General features: G+C 40.8%; 1 protein-coding gene and 2 long non-coding RNA genes across 5 annotated transcripts in view; 2 read left to right on the forward strand and 1 right to left on the reverse strand.

Annotated features, from left to right (window-relative positions):
* Nucleotides 1-1,345: 1,345 nt before the first annotated feature.
* Nucleotides 1,346-9,141, reverse strand: LOC140623249 (uncharacterized). 3 transcript variants are annotated; one of them, XR_012022919.1, is made up of 3 exons: nucleotides 8,800-9,141; nucleotides 6,424-6,563; nucleotides 1,346-2,167 (listed from the first exon to the last, which is right to left on the reverse strand). It is a non-coding gene; the product is annotated as an uncharacterized lncRNA (long non-coding RNA). The 3 variants fall into 3 exon arrangements; XR_012022921.1 differs by lacking the exon at nucleotides 8,800-9,141 and adding an exon at nucleotides 8,251-8,789; XR_012022920.1 differs by lacking the exon at nucleotides 8,800-9,141 and adding an exon at nucleotides 8,199-8,789.
* On the forward strand, nucleotides 2,163-8,098 carry LOC140623251 (uncharacterized). Its single transcript, XR_012022923.1, has 2 exons — nucleotides 2,163-2,239; nucleotides 5,326-8,098. It is a non-coding gene; the product is annotated as an uncharacterized lncRNA (long non-coding RNA).
* A 294-nt stretch (nucleotides 9,142-9,435) lies between the features above and the next one.
* The window catches only part of ARIH1 (ariadne RBR E3 ubiquitin protein ligase 1), a 117,538-nt gene continuing 105,631 nt past the window's right edge, over nucleotides 9,436-21,342 (forward strand). The window contains exon 1 of the mRNA XM_072809526.1: nucleotides 9,436-9,916. Coding sequence (XP_072665627.1) covers nucleotides 9,551-9,916 — 366 coding nt within the window. The 5' untranslated portion in view covers nucleotides 9,436-9,550. The remainder of the gene's footprint in view (nucleotides 9,917-21,342) is intronic.

Raw genomic sequence — 21,342 nt, forward strand, 5'->3', positions numbered from 1 at the left:
GAATGGGAGAAGGGAAATAAATATAGAAAGAGTACAGAGATGGGACGCCTGGGTGGCTCAGCAGTTGAGCGTGCCTTTGGCCCAGGGCATGATCCAAGATCCAGGATCGAGTCCCACATAAGGCTCCTGGCAGGGAGCCTGCTTCTCCCTCGGCCTGTGTCTCTGCCTCTCTCTCTCTTTCTTTCTCTCTCTGTCTCTCATGGATAAATAAAATCTTTAAAGAAAGAAAGAGTACAGAGAAGAGACAAGGGCATTGCTGAAAGTCTTATATACACCCCAAATTGTAGGTATATTGACCTGCTGGCAGTTCCCCAAACAGGTCATGGCTCCAATATGCCATATTCTTTCACACTGATATATACATACATACTTCTTATTTCCAGAACATTATTTTTCCACCAATATTCAGCTCAAGCCACACCCTCCTTAGAAGGCCCTCCATGACACCCTTGTCTGCCTCCTACACTGAGATGCCTATCTTCTTGCTCCCCTAACATTCAGAACATACCTTATTATGATGTTTATCATATTGTAATGTAATTAATGTTTTACATGTCTGTTTCCCTCACTAGTCTGTGAACATCTCGGGAAATGGTTTTATCTTCTTATTCTCAAATCTAGCACAGTGCCTAACATATTTGGCGAATGAACAATGGGCTTGTTGAATTAACTAGTAAAATACAGGCATGCAAGAGGAGCACAGCAACATTTTCAGCAATTTGATATATAAGGGCCTGTACTCTTCAAAGCCATTGCTTTACAATTGAATAAATTCTACTTCAGAAACCAATATTGCATTGTATGCTCACTAACTAAAATTTAAATAAAAAAAATACAATTGACTGGATAATTATCTTTGTATACATTCTCAGGTCTAAAAGAAAACATTTTCTCTGTCCAGTAATCATAAATGCAACAAGTATTTCACATTGTCAGTTGATACAATCCAAAGAGGAAAATCTTACTGTTACTCCTTTTTTTTTTTAGATGGGGAAACAGGCTCTTAAGTGGTTATGTAACTTGCCTAAGATCATATACTTAATAAGTGAGGATCTTGTTCTGGAGCCTCTCTATAATCAATCACACTATAGTGTCTCTCAAAGTTAGCCAGGTGAGACTATTCACTTCAGTACAACATTGTTCTGTCCGATCCTTTCCACCTGCAACCTCCTACACACACTCACCTATAAGAAAACAAAGGCTCATGATCATACATGTACTTTGTTATTGTTCAGCCAAAAAATGTGTCTGCATATACCTGGCTTTGCTTAATGTAAAAAAATACCAGCTAATAACCATGAAATAACCCTTTGGGACTATTCTCTTTTAACATTTAGACAGAATGTAATGATTTTAATTATTTTATTGACCTTTGACATTCTTTAAGATGGGAATTCTGTTCATTGCTTCAGCAGCTGAGTGTGTTAAACCACACATGCAACAATTTTCGTGAAAGCAAAATGTGAAGCAGCGTATAAAGACTTCTGGATGAGAAGTCATGTACCACAAGCCCTCCATTACTTCCTTATTGGTGATGTCTGTGAGGGTATAGTTGGGAAGAAAGAATTGACAAACCGGTTCCTGCCACATTGTGAAATAACCATAAGGAGTGGCATCTGGTTCCTGGAGCTAGAAGAGGTGACTATGCCTTTTAAATCATGGTTACTGTCTCAACACAACAGATGAAAAAAAAAAACAAAAGCAAAAACAAAAAAAACAAACCAAGAGGGGAAACCCCCACACACGAAAAAGTTTTAAAACTGAAAAGCTTTTTCATTTCTGAAAGCTTTGGGGTCAGGTGGGCCTCTCAGGTGCCACTGTTCTGGGGTACCCTCGGTCACTCCAATCTTCAGGTCCTTGAGGCATTTCCATTTCCCTTTTGCTCCCTGCTGCAGTCCTTTACCGATTCATAACCTGGCTGCATTGTATTAGTTGCATCCAATCTGCTGACTGCCAACAGCAATCCTCTTTTGCCATGAAGTGTGAGAAGCTAAGCTAGTTCTGGGGATGTGAGAGGTGATGTGGGCATTTGCCCTGGAGAAACTCTAGATCAGGAGAGCTGTGGAAGACATGTACGTGGGCCCCCTCCTCCTCTTCCAAACAACTTTCATGTTTTTTTTTTTTAATTTTATTATTATTTTTTTAACTTTCATGTTTTCATGGAGACCTGGAAGAATGAACAGATAAGAACATGAACATCAACGTTGACATAACATCGACAAGATTCAACACATTTGCGGTAAGAAGACAGTAAATGTCTATTGGTCTACAGCTTTGGTTTATATTAATTCATTCCAACATTATAAAAAACCTGGAAGTTTATTAGGAATGGGAGCTAAATAGACTACTCGTGTTCTAGGCATCAAGTGCCTAGTTTGGAATGACTTGGAAAAAAAGCAGTCTCTCAGCATGTGGATTAGGTGCTGGTAAAGACCGGCTAGGAAGGATGTCAGGCAGAGGGAACAGCAGATGCAAAGGCATTAAGGTATGAGAAAGTCTGGCATACAGTGCTTTCTTAGAACACCCCAGTCTAGGACGTTTGTCTCCTTTAACCAAACCCCTTTAGCTTTTACCACCTGTACCATTCTTCTTGGCTTGTGATTTCTTGTTGATGCAGTTACCATTTTTTATGGCTAACATTTTCATTTAAATCTCTTCTCCCTAAGTAATTTGATTTCTTAGGTGGCAGCCTTTCTTTCTTTCTTTCTTTCTTTCCTTCCTTCCTTCCTTCCTTCTTTCCTTTCTTTCTTTCTTTCTTTTTCTTCTTTCTTTCTTTCTTTCTTTCTTTCTTTCTTTCTTTCTTTCTTTCTTTCTTTCTTTCTTTCTTTCTTTCTTTCTTTCTTCTTCTTTTTTTATCTCTCCTGAATGCCATTGAAAGGTGCTTTGCACTTGGTAAACACTACTAAATATTGATTCGTTGACCAAAAAAAAGTCATGACTTAGATATTTTAAGTTTTCATTAAAAACGCTAAGATTGTATCTACAAGAATAAAGCAGGACTATGTAAACGGAGGATAACACATTTACTTATTCGCTATTCTATTTTTATGACCTATTTCCAAGTAGGAACAAACATTGCATACAGTCAACATTTATGCTGCCAATCTGGATAACTGTAGGCTTAATAGCAGTTATTCCATTATAACAAATACAGAGGTGTGTTTTAGAACAGGAATAAGATCTGATTACAATTACAGAATTGCATGGTAAAAATAGTGGACTTCAACTCTGAAAATCTGGATGAATCAAAACTCTGCATCCATTGTGAACTTTATTTTTATGATTTTTCATCTTTGAGCCTTTTCCCTTATTAAACAAAGTTAAGAATTCCAACTTCACAAGATCTTAAGGAGTAAATGAAAAACATACACACATCTACTCTGGCATAGAGATGCAATAATATGTTTGTTCACTTTCTGCCCATTATTTGTCCATTTATTCAAATACATCCATAAGCCAACACAACAAACTACAAATAGTACAAACCACAGAGCATTTCTTTTGAAAACTTATGTTATAAACCTACTTTTTTTTTTCAAGTGGCTAAGTCATCAGGACAAACATGCTTCCTTTTGGGGGGATGATCATTTGCTATTTTTTGCTGGAGTATAGGTACACATTTAGGCCAAATTAACATGTTTTGCAATTACAGGGAACACAGACACCATGGTACATTTTGTACATTTGTCTAATTGCATGAGGGCATGTATTCTGCTTCTAGTTCCAGCATTTTCTTACCACCTGTTGTAGATAATTACTTAAAAAAAATCTTAAGTTTAATAATAAGTCCTTAGACCCTGTATTCTGGAAGAAAGATAAGGTAGAGAAAGGGTTGCAGTCAGGAATCTCAGGTTCTGTTTCGGTCATTAATATCTCTACCAGACTTCTAATGAAGCATATAACCTCAGTTTCTCTAAGCCTTGTTTCTATCAAAAAGAAATGGTATGATATGGGGCACCTGAGTGGGTCAGTTGTTTAAGCATCTGCCTTCAGCTCAGGTCACGATCCCAGCATCCTGGGATTGAGTCCCATGTCCGGCTTTCCTGTTCAACGAGGAGCCTGCTTCTCCCTCTGCTCCTCTCTCTGCTTGTGTGCTTTCTCTCTCTCTCTCTCAAATAAATAAATAAAATCTTAAAAAAAAACAAAAAAAGAAATGGTGGGTTGCCTGGGTGGCTCAGTTGGTTGGGTGTCTGCCTTTGGCTGGGGCCATGGTCCTGGAGTCCTGGGATTGAGCCCTGCATTGGGCTCCCTGCTCAGCAAGGAATCTGTTTCTCCATCTGCCCTTCACCTCGCTTTTGGTGGCTCTCTCTCTCAGATAAATAAATAAATTTAAAAATCATTTATTTATATATATATTTTTAAGATTTTATTTATTTATTCATGAGAGGTACACACAGAGAGAGGCAGAGACATAGGCAGAGGGAGAAGCAGGCTCCTTGCAGGGAGCCCAATTTGGGATTCGATCCCAGGATCACGCCCTGAGCCAAAGGCAGAGACGCTCAACCGCTGAGCCACCCAGGTGTCCCATAAATAAGATCTTAATAAAAAAACTGGTATAAGATCTACCTCTCAACAATGATGTAATGCTTAGCTGTGACTTATTAATAAGTACACAGACAAGATGTTTTTAAAGAAATCTAAAGTACTCAATTAGTTTATTAGTATCTCTCTGCACTTTTGCTAAAATTTAATCTTGAATTTATATTAAAATTAAAACTTAATTTTTTTTAACCTCCTGCCTGGTAAAACACAAGGAAAACAAACATTTTTTTAAATGCAAAAAATGCTGCATTAAAACAAATTTTATAAACAACATGACAAAAAGTAATTTCTTTCCATTTAGTTTTGGAAATAGTGTTTTAATTATATTATGGAAAAATTTTTGGTGAGGTGCCAAGTAAGGTGACCAATCATCCCAGTTTGCTTTAGATTTCCCAGTTTTAGCACTGAAAATTCCACATCCCAGGAAACCCCTGTTCTGTACCAGCTGGGATTGGTTCACCCTAGTTCTCTGTCATTAGTAGAGGCCATAGCTTATAGCTCTGTATATCTGCCCTTAGAAAAATTCCAGGACTATTTTAATTTCTATGTATCTGAAAAGCATTTTCATATTCTATTTGAATTTCATTCAATACCATTTGGTGAGCATATTTATGGAGTTTTGCTCTGTCAGTGGATATTTAATAAATGTATACTAATATCTTTTTTTTTATATACTAATATCTTTTGACCTTATCCGGACAAGGGGGTAATGGGAATACTTAATTAACAATAGCAATTCTTTTGGCATCAAGAAAATACTAACTTGTCTGTTCTTTTTTCAAGGACCTTTTCCTGCTATTTACAGATTACTGTACTTCTACTTGGTAAACACCATAGCTGAGAAAGCAGTACCCCAGCAAATACCTTTTTTTTTTTTTTTCAAATACCTTTAAGATCAAGTCACTTAAAAAAAACATTGTATGTGGGTCATCTCTTGGACAATTTGGGGCCAGAGAGAAGTTGTTACACTGGTTTCCTTAAATAGCACTACAACCTAACCTGATTCCAAGATAATTTCCAAAATATCAATGGAATGAGTGTTGCTGATAATCTGGTTATGAAGGTTTAGCCATGAATAAGAGGCCCCAAGATTCAGAAGCCCTATGATGTTGCCCATGATATTGACCAAAAAAGAAGTTATGCGGCTATGGAAAAGATTTCTGAGAAAAAAGCCGACCAATATTCTTTCTTAGAAAATCAGGATGATTGAGGACATGTGCATATTTACATAATTCAAAAAAACCAATTAAAAGGTTATAAATCCAACTTGGCTATAGTTTTCCCGCAAGGTGCAAGGTGATTATGACACTTTTTTAAAGTTCTAATTTTAAAGTTCTAATTTCGTGACACTTAATATTTGTCAAGTGCTTTAAATGCATTATTCATTTGATACTCACAAATAATCTTATGAGAATAGGAATCATAATCCTCCACAGTCAAGCTCAGAGAGGTTCAGTAATTTGGTTAAGGTTATAGACAGCAAGGGAGGGGCACAAGCACATTTAGGTCTGTTTCCTCCAAAGCCTAAACTCTTAACCTTTAGCCTATGCTGCTTGTCAACATTGTTGACATAAACTCTGAAAATTCTATCTTCAGCCCTACCTCCCCTGACCTTCTGTCTTGTACACTAGTAGATATAACTGCTTATTCAATGTCTCTATGTGCCTAACAAGCACTTCAAATTTAACATGTTTCAGTAAATGGCACCTCCATTCACCCAGTTACTCAAGCCCCAGACCTAATAGGCATCCTTGATTCCTCTATCAACCCCACAGTCAAGCCATCAACAAATCTATTTGCTTTACTTTCAAATTATACCTGAAACTACTTCTCATCATCTCTACTGTCACAACTCTGGTCCAAGCCATTATTATTATTCACCTGGACTACTGAGATAGCCTCAGAATTGGTCTCTGCTTTCATAGTCCATTCTCCACAAGGCAGCCATGGTTCTTATTTTCTTCTGGCCATAGTTATTTTTTAAAACGTGTATTATATTGTGTCGTTCTTCTGTTTAAAACCTGTTAAAGTTAAAACCCATTAATAATGCCTCCCTTTAGGCAGCCCAGGTGGCTCAGAGGTTTGGCGCCTGCCTTCAGCCCAGGGCCTGATCCTGGAGAACGGGGATAAGTCCCACGTCGGGCTCCCTGCATGGAGCCTGCTTCTCCCTCTGTGTCTCTGCCTCTCTCTCTGTGTGTCTCTCATGAATAAATAAATAAAATCTTAAAAAAATAATGCCTCCCTTTGCAATAATGTAAACTTCTCTTTTACCCCCTGCCTTCACAGGCCTTCTCTGACTTTATCATTTAACTCTTTTTTTGCTCAGCATGTTTGTCACATTGATCCTTATGATTTGTCTGTGATGTAAAGTTATCTACTTCGAGAGGATTTGGAAAGACAGCAGTGAGGGTTTGAGAAAACTGGTGAAGGTTTGCAAGTTGTCTAGAGAGGGAGGACAATTCAAAAAAAAATAACAGGATTGCTAAATGGTGTTGATGGTTCAGTTGTGCTGGATGATTGGAATTTAATGATAAAATATGTAATTATGCAAATTTATCCAGTAGTGGTCAGCTGCTCCAGTACCAAAGGGAACTATAAGGATGGTAGGATTCATCCAAGGTAGGGTAAGATGAAAAGAAAAATGAGGCAGAGGAGTTGAGGGTACTGACAAGTGTTACTAAACTTCCCCCCCTACACATGTAACAATGGGGATGGGGTAGAGAGAAGGGTTGCTAGTGTCCTCAGCTTACTCCAGCTGTGGCAACAACCTGGATTTGCTAAGTAGAAACAGAATCAAAGGACCAAGACCTACCAGCACTGATGTTAAAAGCTTTAAATTACAAATCCTGATTATTTTAGTAAATCTGATTAAACATTTACAAAATGGACAAATTAGTAGACACTTATTTACATTTTAAAGGAATTTTTCGACTTAAAAAATCAATTTCCAATGGGTATCTTTCGTTTTAACAATAAGATTTATCAGTGAGTTAGGGACTCAGGTTTTGTTTTGTTTTTCTTTTTTTTAAAGATTTTATTTTTTTATTCGTGAGAGACACACAGAGACCGGGGTGTGTCTCTGTGGGACACACCGGGGATCCGGGGACCCCGGGGTCACGCCCTGAGCTGAAGGCAGGCGCCAAACCTCTGAGCCACCCAGGTGTCCAGGGATTTAGATTTTTAAAAATGTCCAGTCTGCCCAATCCTTGAGAGTATCGCAAGAGAGTGCTTTCTCAGGCCTGCCTCTTCCTCCTTCAGGACACTTCTCTGGTTCTCCTGTCTTTCTTACAAAGATTTAAGTCCACTCTTAGAATTGCATAAAACACTCTTACTGGGATCCCTGGGTGGCTCAGCGTTTTAGCACCTGCCTTCGGCCCAGGGCTTGACCCTGGAGACCCAGGATCGAGTCCCACGTCGGGCTCCCTGCATGGAGCCTGCTCCTTCCTCTGCCTGTGTCTCTGCCTCTCTCTCTGTGTGTGTCTCTCATCAATCAATAAATAAAATCTTTTTATTTTTATTTTTTATTTTTTTAATAAATAAAATCTTAAAAAACAAACAAACAAACCACTCTTACTGTGCTGGTCCCTAACTTGCCTGTTGTTTTCCCCTTTACCCCCCTCCCTGCACTATAAGCTGCTGCAACGAAACTACTTTACCCCTGCTGTGCTTTTGCTTCTGTTATTCTCTCAGGCCAGATCCTCCTCCTACCTCCCCGGTTAAACTCCTGGCCGCCAATCGACACGCAGAAGACACAACAACACCTTTCTAGATAAGAGGCCAGCACTGCCTCGCTGCTGCATTCGGTCCGTGCAGTTACTTCCATTCCTGCTTGTCTTGGGTTACATTGCGATGCATTTTATACACTGTGTAGCACCTGGTCTGTGTCATGCATTATAAAGCGTTTCCACGATTGACGTTCTAGGTCACCCCGCCGCTGAAGCAGGGCGCGTTCCGTGGCCTCGGTCAAGCCCCTTTCCCTCTGGAGCCTCAGACACGCGAGGGCCGCGTCCTGTGGCTCCGCGAAGAAGGCAGAGGGAATGGCTGAGCCCTCGCACGGCGCTCGGTTAAGGAAAGCCCCGACTGTTTACATCGCTTAGGGTCCTGGATAGGCAGGTGCCTACTGCGATGAGGTCAGGAAACCCTCCTCTGAGATGACGTCACTGTCAGCGACTTCAGAGCCCCCGCTCGCTCATCCGTACGGGTGCACGGAAGCAGAACTACTCAGAAAGGGGGGGGGGGAGTGGGGTGGGGGTTCACCTGTCCCAGGTCACAGGTTGCGCATGAAACCGATTTCCATTTAGCAGCTCGGGCAACGGCAATTTTAGCTCAACAGCCGCGGACTTCCCCGAAGGACTCCGGGGCGGGCGGGCGGGCGGGCAGCGTCTGTGGCGCGGCTGGATTCAGCGAGCCGGGCTGGACCCCTCCCGCCTGCGGCAAAACCCGCCACCCGGCCCGGGGGCCTTCTCAGGAGCACGCCCCGCCCCCCGCCCCGCCCTCGGGGGCGGCCGCGGCCGGAACCGGGCCGGCGATTCCCGCGGCGCCGCGCTCCCGGGGCCAGGCCGGGCCGTGGGGTCTCCCCGCTCGCCACGCAGGGGCGGCGGGGCGGGGCGCGGTGACGCCAAGAGGAGTGACGCGACGACGCAGCGCGACGCGGTGACGCACGCCCCTTTGTTGGCTCAGTAGCGGTAGCAGCGGCCGTGGAGGTGGCGCTGGGGACTGTTTTCTCTCGGAGGCCGGAGCGGAGCCGCGTCTGACTGAGGCGGGCGGCGAGCAGCCCCCTCGCTCCGTCCCTCCCGCCTCCGCGCCCTCCCCGCCGCCGCCGCCGCCGCCGCCCGCCGCCCGCCGCCCGCCGCCCGCCGCCGCGCCCGGGGAGGAGCCGCGGCCCGCGGGGCCGGAGCCAGGCCTGCGTCCGGACCTCAGCCGGAGCCGGAGCGAGAGCCGGGGCCTCGGCGTCCCCGCCCTCTCCCCGCCTCAGGGCCGCGTCCGCCGGGCCCTCGCGCGTCGCGCCATGGACTCGGACGAGGGCTACAACTACGAGTTCGACGAGGACGAGGAGTGCAGCGAGGAGGACAGCGGCGCCGAGGAGGAGGAGGACGAGGACGACGATGAGCCGGACGACGACAACCTGGACCTGGGCGAGGTGGAGCTGGTGGAGCCCGGGCTGGGCGTCGGCGGGGAGCGGGACGGACTGCTGTGCGGGGAGACGGGCGGCGGCGGCGGCAGCGCGCTGGGGCCCGGCGGCGGCGGCGGCGGCGGCGGCGGCGGCGGGCCGGGGCACGAGCAGGAGGAGGACTACCGCTACGAGGTGCTCACGGCCGAGCAGATTCTGCAGCACATGGTGGAATGTATCCGGGAGGTCAACGAGGTCATCCAGGTGAGGGTGCCCGCCGCGCTGGCTTGACCCGACCGGGGAGCGGACCCGGCGGCCCGCGGGGCAGGCCCGGGCCTGGTGCGCAGCCCAGCCCGCCGCCTCCCGGGCCTGTCTCCCCCGCCGCCTCTGCTGGGCACGGAGGGTGTCGAAAGCAGACATTCGCCGGTTCGCCGGGCGTGGGGAGGTGCGCTGGGGGCGGCGCTTTCCGGGTCCTGCGATGGCGGAGGCCTCGGGCCGCCCAGCGCTCGTCCTGCGGGCTGGAGGGCGATCCCTGCGGGTCCCCGGGCCCGGTGTCCTTCCCCCGGCCGGAGGAGCGCCCACAGGGGCGGGGCGGGCCGGGCCGGGCCGGGCCGGGCCGGGCCGGAGGGCGGGGGTGGAGGAGAGCAGGAAAACGCGGCCCCTACGGGGGTTACCCCGGCCTTCCAAGTCTCGCTTGAGCACTTTTGGAAGGGGTTGGAGTAGGCCTAAGAGCCGCTTGGTGTACGGTTGCCCCAAGTGGGCACCAGTTAATAAAGAAATGGATCTGCTTGGCAGTCTTAAGTGCCTACTTAAAGGTGGGGGAAGGGAACTGTTTCTCGGAAGAGGTGCTGATGGGCCTTCTTTTACGATGGTGAGGCTTCTGCTCTTCTCTCTCTCTCTCTCTCTCTTTTTTTAAATGCCTTCGCTGTTTGTTTGGGACCTAATGCTACTTTTTCCAGGGGTAGCGTGTCACTTACTCGAAGCCGTCGGGAGAGTCCCTGCAGATTGCATACCCAGCCTTGCGGCTAAAACAAAACGCAGCGTACTGTCTGATATTAGGCTCTATTGTGAGTTAGAAAGTAGGGGCTTTCTGCTTCTGAACTCCTTTCTTGATAATTTTTTTTTTTTTTTCGAATTTCTTGGAGAGTTAGGCTTGGTCCAAGTTGATGACCACAACTCACGTAACATCGTGAGTCCGGTTTTGCATTTCTCAGCTTGAGGAAGTCCAAAGTTTACATTTGGTTGGGGGGATTGGGGGAGGAATCCAGTTATGATGAGGGATACAACTGTAGAATGAAAATGACGTCTTGATTCAGTGCAACTTTTAGAAAACACTAGTTACATGTGAGGAAACTATATACAGAAGCTAGTTACTATTAGCTTCTTGTATGTCAGTCATTCCTTTTTTTTTTTTTTTCTTAAAAATCAGTTGACTAATATTCACTGGCAAATTGGCAGTAGTATGTCACTGCCTACTTGTTCAGTTGGGATGATTAACAGATTTTTACAGTATTGTCTAGTAAGCAGCACTTCCAATTGTGCCATCTATTTAGGCTCCTCTGAATAATAGTAAAAAAAAAAAAAAGTAAATGGTAAATAATAGTAAAAAAAAAAAAAAACCTGTGATATATAGTGGTACTAGTAGACCGTGGACGTCTCAAACTTTCATATGGATACTGCAGTCTGAGGAGGAAATTGAAGGGACATAGAAGGAAGATTAAGTTTATTGTTCTTTTTTTTTGGATTCTAAAAGTATGACAGTTCTTAAGCCACTAAGTTGAGACTTTTTTTTGAGGAAACTTTATTAAAAGAATTGAGAGTAAACCTTGAATTCTCTTTCCGTTTATTTACCACTACAGTATGTAAAATCTGATCTTTTCACACTTACCTAGTTTTTTGACGTTAATTAGGTTTTAAAAATTCGTGGATAATGAATTTATTTGACTTACTGTTTGTTTTCATGTAGTAAATCTCATCCAACTTTCTCAGCTCTTAGGTGTATCTTAAGCACTGAGGCTAAACCTTAAAATTCCTTATGTCACTTCTGGAACGGAGATGTAGCTAATGCATATGACATCATTCTTTCTTTGTTAGTTTAGAGGAGAGAGAATAAATGCAGATGAACTGAACTATTTAAGAAACACAAAATACCAGGGGTTTATTTAGGTGTCCATGCCTGATTTTTGAAAACTGTCTTTTTTTCTAGCTGACTTCTTGTTAAGGATGCTCTTAAATGGAATTCCTGAATATATAAATATTTATTCCTTGTTAAGTTTCCTATTTCGAAGTATCAGTAAATCCAAGAATAGGATCTATCCCAGGTCACTTTTTTCCAAATGGTGTGCTTACTAGATCTAAACTAGGCCTTGGTTATGGTGTGGTTTTTTTATGTGCGTAGATTTAAGCTTCAAAAGTGACACTGAAAAAAAAAGTGGCACTGGTAATACATGCATACTGTAAGAAAAAACTGACTAGGCAAGAAAAAAAAAAAAACGAGATCGACACCAAGAGAGATACACAAAATTTGAGCTGTAGTTTTCTTTCTAGACCTCTGGGTGAGCTATACATATATTTTAATAACGACAGGATCATACTATATATATTCTCTTTTATGTTTTCAGTAGAAAAAAGCAGATTACAAAAACAGAAGGAATCTCAACTTTTCTTGTTAATAACTCTTTCCATTTCCAGTGTTTACAGGATTATAAATCTAAACTATTTAATCCATTATTATTACCCCCCCCCCCCCCATTTTTTTTTCTAGTTTCTGGCTTTTATAAACTTCATTGGGAATATCCTCATAGATCTTTGAATGTTTTATTATGTTTTTTAGGATAAATTGAGTTGCTGAGTGAAATGATGTGCTTTTTTCGAGGCATTTGATATATATGACCTACGACATTGCTTTCAGAAAGGTTATATTTTCCCTCACCCATCAGTGCTTGATTGGGATAATACAATCATTTCAAAAATTGATTCTTAAAAGATGAGGTAGAACTTTTAACGTGTTTCTTGGATGTTGGTATTTCTTTTATAAATTGCCCTTTGATTTTGCTCATTTTGCGACCTTTTCGGGATTTTTATCTATTAAAAGACCCCCTTAGTATTGAGGTTTTAAATATCAGTTGTCTAGGTTTTTCAATGAAAAAAACTTAATATTTGTTTAATGTGGCAGTAAGTTTTAAGTTTATCACATTAAAAACCCTTGCTTTACTTCACATTAGAGAGCTGTTTGTTAATTCTAAAAAAACTTAAATCCCCTGCTCCCCAGTGCTGCCATTCTATATGAAATCAAGTGTGTTATTAGTGAATTTGAAAATAAATATGCGGGAGAAAAAAGATCGAAATGTGAAAAGATTGCCAGATTAGTTTTTCTTTGGGAAGTTGATTACTACTTTGGGGAGAGTGGATCTGGGCAACACTAGATTGATACTGTTATCTGTAGTTGTCTGCAGGTTAGTTTTAGCCTTCAAATGAGTTAACACTTTTTCTTTTAGAAGACTCTTGGTTTTCTAGCTTTCTATAACTCTCTTTTTATAGTTTGTTTAATTTGGTCTTGTTATATTTAAATCCTTGTGGCTACCTAGATTATCTTGTGAATTTTCAAGAAAAGGTCAGGGATTTTCTTTAACCTACACCAATGTTAGAGACGTACTTAAAGCCCTTACTGTACCACCACTATTTACTTAACTCGTATTATTAAACAGTGGCTTTCTAATGTAATTGCCTTAGTAGCTCAGGAATTTATTAAACACTACCCAATTCTGCAATTGAGGGGCATCTAAACTTGCTATTTTGTGTTTCCACAACATTATTCAACAAATGCTGGTTGTGCTCTTGTATGTATGCCAGTCACCATGTTAAGTAGATAGAGGGCGTGGTTCTTGCCTAAGGAGCATATAGAGGTGGGGAACATAGAGGTCCTTGGGCTTCGTTCCCAGAGATTGTTGTTCATTAGTTAAGTCTGTGTTGGAGCCTGAGCATTTATATATTTTTAGCCATTGCAATGATAGTTCTCAACCACTGGAATAATCCTAGTTCACCTACTGTCATGATTTTTGACTCAGGGAGAATGAATAGAGTGAGAAGGGCAGTAGTAAGCCTTAGGAATAGCACTCTTAAAGGATGTGCTGCAGAAGAGGAGCATGGGCTGGATGTGAGTGGTCACAGAGGAGTTCTAAAGAAGCGGGTGGGTGTCTAGCATAAGATTTATTATGCTAAATAACCTTTTAAAGAACAGATATCTCATCCTTACAGGGGAAATTTTCTGTTTGCTGTTGATTTGTAATCTTTAATTTTATTTCATCTATTTATTTAAATAAAAGACTTTAGGAACTTCTAAGGTGAGGTTTCAAGCATAAATTGAGAGGCAGTAAAATATCAGCTCAGGAGTCCGTTCTAGCTCTGGCTTTTCCTCCAAATGGCAAGTTTTGTTTACATCCCTGAACCTTCAATTTCTGTTTTGCTTTTTTTTTTTTTTTCCCAGTCTGGGAAGTAGTTAAGACAGTTGAACTACTAGATTGGCCTTTTTCTTACATCGATGTTTTGTTTATCTAACATCCTTTTAAAAACTTAGTTAATTGGAGATGCTCATTGTTTCCAAGAAATGAGTTGAAGTGTGCAAATCAGAATGAACTTAAATTGATTAATTTATTTGGGTAGGGAGTAGCAGAGGGAAAGGAAGGGGAGAGAGTATGTATCTTGAAGTTGTTAAAGGTGTTTGGTATGGTTTATTCCTTTTGAACTTCTATTTTTTTCCCCACCGGCTCTCCTTGAACTTATTTGAGCCACAAGTTTTATATTAATTCTTCTTAAATTGCTTATGGCACTAGTCCTGTGAATCAAACTCTGTGGATGGGGTCCAGCAGTCTGTTTGAATGAGCATTCCAGGTGATGCTGATGTCAGCTAAAGTTTGAGAACCACTGATCTAGGGGACCCTACCCTGGGTGGCTCAGCGGTTTAGTGCCTGCCTTCGACCCAGGGCGTGATCCTGGAGACCTAGGATCGAGTCCTACATCAGACTCCCTGCATGGAACCTGCTTCTCCCTGTGTCTCTGCCTCTCTCTCTTTCTCTGTCTCTCATGAATAAATAAATAAAATCTTTAAAAAAAAAAAAGAGAGAGAACCACTGATCTAGTTGAAATTTAACAGTATTTCTGTGTTATCACTAGTGATAAATTATGACAGAAGTGGGTTAATGGTGGAAGGTAAGTTGTTTAAGAAACCAATAAAAGGAAAATTTCAAGAGCTTGGACAACACTTGCTGGGCTAATGAGTTGGAGGAGATTTGTCATTGTTACTGTGATCCTTCAGATAAAGTGGTCTTTACTCAGTTAACTATTTCAAACATGCAAACCAAACTAGGCATCTTACATTCTAGGTTGGAGCACTTGGTTTTCCTTCCACCCTTCCTCACCCCCTGGGTTTCATTTTTTTTTTTTTTTTGACAAAAATATTTGAGTTTATTTAATATGTTGGAAAAAATATAAGGCTTTGGGTACTGTAAGTGCTCCTCAATACTGTACCAAATGTTGAAGAGAATATGAGAAGACATTCTCAAGGAGTCGGTGATCTCTTTGAATTTAGACACTCAAAACTATTAGGTTAGTAAGTAGTTTAATCAAGTGCTAAGTGAATAGTAATAGGTATTCATGGAAGAGAAATCTGTGGGTCTTATCTGAAAGATGGCTAGGATTTGGATAGATAGGAAAGAAGAGAAAGCCATTTTAAGAAATTGAATGAAATGAGAACAAGGAAGGTGTCCAGATGACAGGGAGGTCCACTAAAGTTAGAACAATTTGTAAATTGTGGATGATAACGTTGCAGACGCGGGGAGGTTTAATACTCTGAAAAAAGGTAGGCAGAAGCCATCAGGTTATATTCCTCTATTGTGGGTTTGACCTGTGGTATCTGTATGTGTTAATTATCTTTAACCCTGAATTTCCCCCAAACTTAGTGACTTAAAAACAACATTTATGATTCTGGGTGCAGCTGAGTTGGGTGCTTCTGGCTCAGTATCTCTTATTTCTGTTAAGGCTGCAACCAAGATATCAGCTGAATTGAAGTTTTCAAGGCTTGACAAGGATAACTCCTGTGGCTATTGTCAGGCCTCAGATTTTCACTGGCTGGTTGTTGGCAGACACACAAGTTCCTTGCCAGAAAGTGGCTTATAGCAGTTTCTTTCCCTTGGAATAAGGAGTCTGAGAGCCCCTAAGACAGAAGCCAGTCTTTTTATAATTTCATCTCAGTTGACATCCCATCACTTTGTGTCCTGCTTGTTATAAGTGATTAACTGTATCCACACACTCAAGAGGAGGAGATTACACGAAAGTGTGAAGACTAAGAGGTGGGATCCTGGGGGCCATTGTAAAGGCTCTACTGTCATATAGATATTTGGCTTAGTCAAGAGGTGAATGACAACCATTGTATAATGCTTATTTCTTCAGTTAACTTATATACAAATGAGAGGCATAGTAGTTTGGGTTTTTTATTTTGGATTAGCTATAATTATTTGTGTTTGATTTTGCAGAGTATTATTGTAACCTTAAATGATAAGCCTTCCTAATTACTTTTCAAAGGCTAAGATTAAAAGAATAGTGTGCAGTCTCATAGAATTGGCAGGAATTTGAGATTCTTCAAATTTAACTTTAGCTACGTAGTGGAATCACCTGGGGATTTTTTCACAATTTTAGTTGCAGTTGCAAGAAATAATGCAATAGCGATCCTGTATACCCTTTGCTGATTTTTCTACAATGATACCATCTTGCAAAACTATAGCATAATGTCACAACCAGTATATTGACATTGATGCGGTCTTACCTTTCTTTTCTTGAGTTTTTTTTTTTTTTTTAATGCAGGCACTCAGGCCCCACATCAGACTTAAAATGGGTCTCTGAATGTTTGGACCAGGCATTGTCATTAAAGAAAAATTCTCCCTGGGGGCACCTGGGTGGCTTAGTGGTCAAGTGTCTGTCTTCCTTTGGCTTGGGTCATGGTCCTGGGGCCTTGGGATTGGGATTGAGATTGGGATTGGGATGAGTCCCACATCAGGCACTCTGCCTGCCTAGTCTCTGCCTTTCTCTCTGTATCTCTCATAAATAAATAAGTAAAATCATAAAAAATAAACTAAAAAAAAGTTTTCCCTGGATTATTTTAATGCACACTCAGGGTTGAGAGCCCCTATTTTTGTCCATTGTCTCTAAGAATCCTCTCTGTTACATTCTAATCTCTGCTCAACTACAAATAAGTGACTGAACAATTTTGTGATGTAGCTCATTTCAAATTTAACTAGATTTAAAAAATATATTTTATTTGAGAAAGAGCGAGTGAGCACATGCAGAGGGAGCAGCAGAGGGAGAGGGAGAAGAAGCCCGTTCCCTGCGTAGCAGGGAGCCAGATGTGGAGCTCCAGGAGCCCTCTTGATTTTTTTTTTTTTTAATGGAATCAAAATCTGCTATTATAACTTTCACCCATTGTTCATAGGGTTGCTCTTTGGATAAATTTTTTGTGTTTGTGTTTTTATTTTATTTTTTTTATTTTTTGTGTTTGTGTTTTTAAACATAATTATTGTCTTGGAAGCATTTCTTCTTGAAGTTGATCAGACCCACTTCTTTGTTCAAACAACGACCCTCTTCTTTGTTCATACAACAGTGAATCTATATTTTTGATAATGTACGTTGCCTGCTTTTCTATTTTCTATTAGACGCTTTCTTTTAATAGGGATAGTATCACAGGCCATAACTTTGCCAAGACCTCAACAATAGGTAGGTCATCTTTTGTATGTTATACTATAATTATGTAACTTTGTTGAATATCTTAATTACTCCTATTAGATGATGGGATAAATATAAGAATGAGAATTTATTTAGGCTGAAATTTTATGATCACTTGAGAAAATGATCTATAATCAGAGGCTTCTAACCTGGGATGGCTGTATCCTTTGGGGCTTGTGGAGATAGTAGTGGCAGTTTTTGCTCTTTTCTCCTCTCAGTGTTTAAAAAAACCTAACATTTTAAAATAGAGCAAGACAATACTGCTCAAGTGAATTAAAATGTGGGCCATTTTTGAGTCTTCAATTCTAAAAGAATAGCAAGTGTTAACAGAGTCAGTAGATTTCTACAGTTGTGTAAGAATCTGAATTTTTGCTTTATTCCTAAGTTTTCATTTAATCAGTGATTGGGGGTCATTTGGCTTTACCTTGAATAATGTCTTATTTCTTTCATTCTTTTTAAAAATTTTATTTATTTATTCATGAGAGAGAGAGAGGGACAGAGATCTAGGCAGAGGGAGAAGCAGGCTCCCTGCGGGGAGTCCGATGTAGGACTCCATCCTGGATCCTGGGATCATGCCCTGAGCTGAAGGCAGACGCTCAACCACTGAGCCACCCAGACGTCCCTCCCTAATGTCTCGTTTCTTTTTTTTTTTTTTTTTTTTTTTTTTTTTCTAATGTCTCGTTTCTTGATGTATCTTGGTGCATAGTAGATACCCGGTTGGTATTTGAATTAAACTGATGGGTAGTTTGTATCTCAGAAGGCAGTTTAAGAAGTTCTTACTGAAATAGCAGCTGCTCTGGCAGATTAACTTTTCAGAGTTCTACTTTTTTTCATTAAAAAAAAAATGAGAATGCTGATATAATGGTCAAAAGGTTGTGAGGATTTGAATGAGAAATACCAAATAGTGTACTGGAAGTTTTTCCATGTAATTTTTTTTCTTAATGTAAACATCATTCAATAGCATTTTTCATTTTTGTTATGTTCCATTTAAAGGAAGTGTCAGAAGTGACCTGACACTTAATACATTTTGGCAAAAAGTACAGCAGATAATGAAGTATTAGGTAACATTTCCTTATTACTAAGACATTTGTTTAGACAAAGCTAAGAATAGCTATAATCCCAGACACTTCTCCCCAGGCTTATTTTGCGATCTCCTTTGAAACTGTCATACTTCTGATTCAAATATTAACAGGCTCCAATTACTTGGTAGTATATTCTTTCTCTTAATCACAATTGTACATTTTTAAAGGGATTAAGTATAAGCTAGAGACTGAGAAAGAAGTATTTTCTGATTCTTAGCAAGTATTTACAGTAGAAACCTGTGGCCAGCTAACCTTGACATTTGTAACATTTTGGACAGGTATTTCTGAAAGCCATTTGAAACCCAAATTTACTGCATTCTCTTCTCAAGGCTCTTCTTTCTTTGACTAACTTAACTGTTAACTGTTCTTGGAATTTGACAGTCACCCTTAGTTTTTTTTTTTTCCCCCTGCATTTCCCATATCCAGTGCTTAGCCCTGATCAAGTTATATCTGAAATTTACATTCTTTCTTTCTTTCTTTTTTTTTTTTTTCCATTAACTAATCCTAATCTGGGGCCTCTTTTTATTTCGCCTCATTGTCTCCAGGCTTCCAGTCTATGTCATACTACCAAATACAAATATAATAGTCATTTTCCTGCTAAAAAAAACCTTCATTGTCCACCCCTCACCCCACCCTCTACTATTATTAAGTCTAGTCCAGATTCCTTAATATGGCATTCATGGCTTCCTCATCTTGGTGTCAGCTGATTTTTTCAGTGTCAGCTGCTGCTGTTCCTGATTCTCCAATCACCCCTAAGTGCACCACTCAAAATTTCTTTCTGTTCATTGCTCTGTGTTGGGGTTATAATTTCTTAATACGAAATACACAGTTGTGTTTTCTTAAATTTGGTCATGCTCCTCCCTCTTGTGGAGATCTTTCTCCTCTCAACTGCCTGATAAACTCCTATTCACATGCTGCCCAGCTATTACCATATCTCTTACCAGGTCCCTCTTCTCTACCTTTCTAGTGCTTCCTTATCTTTGTTTGCATAGCACTTCATATGGATGTTGGCATAGCCTACATGAGGTTGTAATATAGCCATCCCAATACCTAAGTCTCTCCAGCTAGCTAGTAGATAGGAGGGTTTTGATTATAAGAGCTGCATCTTCTGCCATCCATAGTGTATGGCACCCTAACAATCTTGGCCATAATAGAAACTCAGTAAATAATTGAAGTTTTTGTCCTTGCCTAGTAAATGCTTGCTTCCTCAGTTTCCTTATCATAAACCAAAGGGAGCCAGATTTTCTTCTGGTGCTAATAAGTTAGTTTATGATTGGTAGGTAATGCCACAGTGATAATGTAAGAAGCAAGAAAAAGTGTTTAAATTCTAAGACGACAAGCTTTTTAAGTCCTCTGAATATAGTGACACTTTTAAGGTTTATTATTTGCAGATAGTTCCTGGCACTTTATAAAACTGACAGTGATGTAAAAACAATTTTGAGTCACTGTAATGGTGTAATTCTCCAAGTGTGGTCCTTGAGAGCAAAACTATTATGATAATATTAAGACGTTTGCCCTATGTAATGTGCTGACCTTTGTACTGATGATGCAGAAAGCAGTGAGTAGGTAAAACCATGGGAATCCTAGCACAGATCAAATCGGGCACTGATGATGAGTAATCATTGTATTCTTCGCCTCTACACACAGTAAGAAGTACCATTTTCACTTGTTCTGGAGGAAGTAGTATTAAGTTACTAGTTTTATTATATATCTTATCCCTTTAAGTACACATCTTTTTCATAGCTTAGGTGGTAAATTAGGCTTAGGTGGAGATATGCATGAAGCACTTGGGCATACTAAAAGTTAGGTTGTCTTGATGATAAACATTTATGCAGCTTGATTTGTGAGTGGAATAAGCTGCTTGTTTGATGGAACCATTTTTTTCTTGAGGAATGACTTACTGGTTGTCATTTAGACAAAATGGCAAACATGGTGACTGTTTCTCCAAATGAATGAAATATACCTGTTATTTCAAGGAAACCTGCTTACAGTGTATTGCCAGTGATAACATTTTTAAGTGAAAATTAGAATTTTGGAAAACTTCTATTTGCCACTGTGAGACTGACTGCTTCCTAATACTTAAAAACTTCTGATGAAATATTATGTAATAAAATCTATCAGTATTTGGAAGATTTGTGTAACTTAACCAATATTTTCCAAATGTCCAGTTTTCCATTGACCAATTATAATAATTCTTTATCATATATTGGTAAATGATCCATTCAAAGTACAAGGTAGAATACCAGATTTTATTTTTTAAAAGATTTTATTTATACAGAGAGAGAGAGAGAGACGCAGAGACACAGGCAGAGGGAGAAGCAGGCTCCACGCAGGTAGCCCGATGTGTGGGACTTGATCCTGGGTCTCCAGGATGATGCCCTGGGCCAAAGGCAGGCGCTAAACCTCTGAGCCAGCTGGGCTGCCCTGAATACCAGATTTTAATATAAGAATATGAAAAGTTCTTTGACATGGTTTCCGATTTTACCAACAACCTTTAAGAAACAACCACTTTTTGGGGCACCTGGGTGGCTCAGCTGGTTGAGTGTCTGACTTCAGCTCAGGTCATGATCCCAGGATCCTGGGATGGAGCCCCGAGTTGGGTTCCCTGCTCAGCAGAGAGCCTGCTGCTCCCTCTCCATCTGCCACTTCCCTGCTTGTGCATGTGTGTGCTTTTGAATTTTGGTGTAATATCAAAAAGAATATCCATAATTAACTGAAAAGCCTATGAAAGTGCTCCTTTTTAAATTTTTTTAAAAGATTTTATTTTATTTTTAAAGATTTATTTATTTATTTATGATAGAGAGAGGCAGAGACACAGGAGGAGGGAGAAGCAGG

This window comes from Canis lupus, chromosome 32 (genome assembly GCF_048164855.1).
Source record: "Canis lupus baileyi chromosome 32, mCanLup2.hap1, whole genome shotgun sequence".
NCBI lineage: Eukaryota > Metazoa > Chordata > Mammalia > Carnivora > Canidae > Canis > Canis lupus.